Raw genomic sequence first — 5553 nt, forward strand, 5'->3', positions numbered from 1 at the left:
CCCACTCTTTATGGTTACAGTTGCTAGGTGGCCTTCAAGTTTTGTTATTATTGTACTTTTAAGTTACATGTTTCAAATTACATTATTTTAAAACTATTATGTTATGTAAACAGCCAATGAATACGATACTCTTTTGGTAAATTCGAGATATTAGATTAATCTATGTTAGCTCTCTGGGTTAATCATGGGATTTTCACCATGGAATTTCAAGCTATTTTGTGAATTCCTAATATGTACATTTATCTTTCTACCCTGCCCTCCAGTTAGATATGCCCTTTCACAGCCACAAAATCCTAGTTAGCAAACTCTGGCTAAGAAAGCTTAAAGTGAAGCAGGTTCGATAACTTCTCTTTTCACATTTTTTCTGCAAGTCGTTGTTTTTTTAATCAAAATACACTTAAAACCCACAAAATCTAAAAACACACCATCTATTGAAGAGCATAGAGGATCTACAGTCTCAACTAAAATGAAACAAATAAAGGGTAATAGTGCTTGTCAAACAAAACGATTATAGATTAATTGGTTGTTCTGCAAGTTGTTTAGCAGAGGCTTGCGCTTGGTATCTTCCATGTCATAATCAGGATCCTATATCTCATCTGCATCTTCTTCATCTTCATCTGCCTCTAGGAATCTCCCTCGTCTTAATAAGGACCATAGAAGAAATTTCTTCAGCAGCAAAAGTCTTCTCTTCACCCTTGTAATTTGTCCATCATGATCCCTGCAAATCACAGCTAATAACGCATACGAACCAACATGAGTGTTAAGTAGACATTCTGGAGTTCTGGTCCCTCGAAATGGTGAAGAAAATAGGACGCCGCCAGAACTAAGGACTGATCATTAGGGAACTAGTGTTGTTAGATATTTATAACAAAAGAAAAATATACAATTTATACAGGCATGTCAGACTATTATAAAGTACATGAACTGGTATTTTACAAAAAAATTCAAAAGAAATGCCTTAAGCCACTTCGAGAGCATTCAACAAAGCAACAAAGACACCCTTCCCGAAGTTTGAGAAACTTCTCAAATCCGCTAGTCCTATCATTGCTGCTCCTTCATCTGTTTTGCGGGAAGCGTAGTTTTCTGTTGAAAATGAAATATACAAATTTGTCGTAAGGAAGATAATTAGTGATAATATTTTGTAGTCCCCTCACCCAACCTTTAAGAATATAAATAAAAAAAAGACAAAAAAAAAAAAAAAAAAAAATTGGCAAAGTAACATGTTAAAATGGACTGATAAGCTTGAGTACCTGATTAGCCATAGTAGCAAAAATCCAAAAGAACTGCCTTAAATCAGACAAGTGCATTACATGTACCATAATAGCAAAAATCCAAAAGAAGTGGCTTGAAGGTTGTCTAAAAACCACTCCTTCCTAAGATCTTCATCATCAAAACTCAAAAAGATCTCACCCATGTTTTCTTTAGACAACTCGAGACCTTTCAAGGCATCATGAACTTTTTGCATCATGCTAGGAGGTCGCTTCAAATTGTCCGCCATTGCCTTAGCAAATTTCTACGCAAGATGTTGAATGTCTTAGCTATCTTCTCGCCGTTCACATCTATGCGAGTTTTTTTTTTCTTTTGCCCATTCGAATTTTGACGCGGTGATTCTTCTTCAACATTCACCCCTGAGCCTTGGGTAGCATCTCCGGTATTGTCAACATATTCATTTACATTAACGGGGTCATTATCATCAGTTTCATCTATTAAAATAAACACAACATATATAGTTATGAGCTTAGTAGTATCTTATCGCATAAAGAAAAACCACAGATAAAAAACATTTCGCTTTAACGCATTCATCCAATATGGGTATAGCATCAGGATCATGCGCATTAAAGTTTCCACTTCCATTTGCAGAATCATTTCCATATATTAAGTCAAGCATCTCATAGTTTGGAAGCCACTTGGTTTTATAACTTGTTGCAGCTGGGTGAGCCTACAATGATAATGTGACTCATGGTAAGTCCTCTAGGAAGCTAGCTTCCCTTCAATGACAAATATATTAAAGCGAAATATATATAAAATGGCTAAATCAAGATCATTTACCTGAATATACTTCTCCCATACATCAGCATCAGCCTGAATGTACTTAGTTTGATGGTTAAAGGAGAAGCCACTCTGGCCTAGCAACTCTGCAGCAACTGTGTAGGCACCCCTTAATGACCTTAGCCTAGAGCGCACATGATTCCAATCCACTTTTTGAGAACCAGAATTGGTTACCACACTTGCAACTTGAACTAGAGTATCTTTCTTTGGAAACGTTAGAATTCTGAGAACCCTTCCCTTGAACAGTAATGATGTCAAACAAAGTTCCGACAAGGACCTTGTCCATTCCATCGTTCCAACGTATTTGACGCTTCCCCTGAACAACTTCTGGAATTGGCGGAGGCGGGGGTGGAGGACGTGGTGCTTGGCTTCTTGCATTGTTATGTGACATTGTTCTGAATATAATAAACCAAAAGAGAATAATATAATAATCAGTGTTCTATATCGACACGAAACCAAAATGTGATAGTGAACTTCGTAGTGGTAGGACTTGAAACCAAAACAAGGTTTAGATATTCATACACAAATCTAAACAAAGAGTTACTAATATAAGGAAAGCTACAAGGAACCATATTGTCATATAGATTAACAAAAGTCATAAGCCAGAATAATACAAGTATCCCAGAGGCAAAACACATCATTCAACATTAATGCCAAAACAACGACAACAAAAAACATAAAGTTAAACCACTATTGCCAACAACACACTAGTTATTCTTCTCCATTTCATTCATCTCGACGCTCCCACATGTCCGCCGTCAACCCATCTCTCCACATTGTCCAACCATCACTCGGAGTCATGGTTATCCCCACATCATCGCCTACTTCTCCATTTCCTTCCTCTTCAATAGTCGCTCTTTCTTCTTCCCATATATCATCATTATTATCGAGCAAAAAGTTATGCAACCCACAACATGCACAAATTATCTTTGCTTGTGTCTCAACGTCATGGTGTGGAGCGTGCCTAAGATACGCAAATCTTTTCTTCAACACACCAATTGTCCTTTCAACAACATTCCACAAAGATGAATGACAGAAGTTATACATTTCTTTTGCATTCCGGGCATCGTTGTATCTAGAGTTATGTTGTTGGTCACTGAGATGATATCTTACAGCACGATATGGTGTAAGGAAGTGTGGAACTAGCATGAACCCAGTATCAGTGAGATAATACTTACCTATGTGAAAAAATTAATTAGAATGATTGATGAATTTTAATAATACTCCAAAACAGTTGGGATTTGAAATGTTTTAAGGATACGTACCATATGGTACAGTTAGTTTGTGCTCTGGCCGACTCACTGCACATCTCAGCAAACGACCATCATGGGCGGAACCCTCCTAACCAGTAAGTACATAGGTGGATTTCATACCAAATGTACATGCCACTAAGACATTCTGAGTAACCTGGCCCTTTCGATTACGATACCTAACTTGATCTTGAGGTGGTACGTAAGCTTCAAAGTGGGTGCCATCAATTGCACCCACAACATCCTAATTAATATAGCATCATCAGTAAAAGAATTACTAATTAACATTATGTACATTAGATATATAACTAACAAACCTGGAAAAAATGGTGCCAAGATTTAGGTGTTCCACCACAGTCGGCTGGAGAGTTTTCTATGGTGGCAAGTCGTACTTCGTCTCTATGTAGCCTAAGCAGTGCATTTAAGACTCGGTGAAAGTACCGGTTAATTGTTTCTGTTGATCTAAAAAAGTAAACCTCAAAAGTCCGATTCCTTAAATCGTGCCCAATTGTGTGTAAGAAAATGGCTACTTGTTCTTCAACCTTAACGGACCAACTATCAACTAACCCATAACCCCGCAATCGAGTGCATAGACGTTCAAATGTAAATATCCTCATTCTCAACTGTTCGTAGCATATACGGTCACTACACCTGAACATTCGCTTGAAAACAATATTTCTCTAAGCGTCCCAATTTCTAATGAGGGCCTTAGGAACTATAACCCTCCGCTTATTTCTCCTATACCATTGGTACCACATCATAGCCTGCATGATTGTTAGCATCATGGTAACTGCAGCTAATTTACGCTCTTCTTCAGTCGGCATTCTACCTAATTAAATGGACAATCATGCATGAGACGAAATAAGACAAAGCAAAAGCATGGAATGAGCAAAGAATGACAACAATTTAATTTACCAGTAAAGAAACCAAATTCATAACCCAATCAAAAGCATGTCAACTAGATTACTAACACAAGCGACAAAAAAATAACTTTATACCAAATTCAACTACAATGAATCCAAATTTGATGAATTATCCAATTACTTATTAAATTGAACAAAAAGGCAGAAAATATTATTTGGGCATTCAATATTTGACTTTGTACATGAATTAATTATCAAAGTTATTAATTCCCATAGTTTGCAACCCTTCATCTTATTTCAGAAATCACAATTCAGAGTGTTCAATAGTTCACAGTAACATTGTACCATACAAAATAAATCCAGTATATTTTACGATCTATTTTTCATTTCTTTTTCGGAATAAATAAAAACAGAGCCAAATACTCAACAATCATGCACTGAATTAACAATCTAAATAAACAAAAAAAATAAAATTGAAATCATTATATATATTTGAACCCTAACCCTAACATAAAAGAATGAGAGAATGAAAATTAACATGCACACACATGAGAGAGATTGAGAGAGAGAAAGAGATGAACAAACCTCCTCAGTCAAGTTGTGGAAGTCGATGATTATGTTGCTTGTCTCCAAATCAATACACAACTGTGTGAGGAGAGAAATTAATGAGAGTGTGAGAGAAGAAGAGATTAATGGCAAATAGGAGAGAAACTAATGAGAGTAGAAAGAGGGATTGAGAGAAAATGGGAAGAAGACGAACCTGGTTGAGCGCTCCAATGAGAGTGCTTTTTCTTTTCTTTTTTGTCGGGCTCTTTTTTTTGGTGGCAAATTTGTGTACAAATTTGTCGTGGTAAAATTTACTCAGCTCCCCCCAGAGTAAATTTTGCCACCAAAATCATGGCAAATGACAACTTGTGGCAAATCCAAAAAAAATTTGACATGACTCAAAAAACACATCAAACAGTAGTGAATAGTGCAATTTATTTGCATTTGCCATGGCAAATGGGGCTATCAAACATAGCCTAAATCCAATTGTTTTACAACCTAATTATAAAATTCACCTTAATTTGTATGATTTGAATCAACTTACCAATTGATTTATAACCTAATAAAAAAAAATTAAACCTTTTAACATGTTCGCACGATACCAATTGTTTTACAACCTCATATTGAATAAACTAAACCTCGGCCTAGATTCAATTCTCTATCTCTATGTCAATTGAATCTAGACATGTAAAACTACTAAGTCTTCTATCTCTATATGGACTTAACAATTTATAGGATAGGTTATCCTCCTATATCTCTATATTAGCATGAGGAAAACCTTAATAAAACACAAGCATAAACAACTTTAAACAAACCTACTAATTTAGTCCTCATGGAGGCTGCAT

At 36.0% G+C, this 5553-nt stretch overlaps 1 protein-coding gene across 1 annotated transcript; it reads right to left on the bottom strand.

The window, feature by feature from the left end:
- Nucleotides 1-2775: 2775 nt before the first annotated feature.
- LOC147501904 (uncharacterized) lies at nucleotides 2776-4123 on the bottom strand. The gene is made up of 5 exons (XM_086604412.1): nucleotides 4044-4123; nucleotides 3617-3950; nucleotides 3484-3543; nucleotides 3315-3390; nucleotides 2776-3227 (listed from the first exon to the last, which is right to left on the bottom strand). Exons 1-5 carry the CDS (start codon nucleotides 4121-4123, stop codon nucleotides 2776-2778), a joined length of 1002 nt encoding a protein of 333 aa, XP_086460538.1.
- Between the last annotated feature and the right edge of the window lie 1430 nt (nucleotides 4124-5553).

Source organism: Coptis chinensis, chromosome 4, assembly GCF_015680905.1.
Source record: "Coptis chinensis isolate HL-2020 chromosome 4, ASM1568090v1, whole genome shotgun sequence".
Classification (NCBI taxonomy): domain Eukaryota; kingdom Viridiplantae; phylum Streptophyta; class Magnoliopsida; order Ranunculales; family Ranunculaceae; genus Coptis; species Coptis chinensis.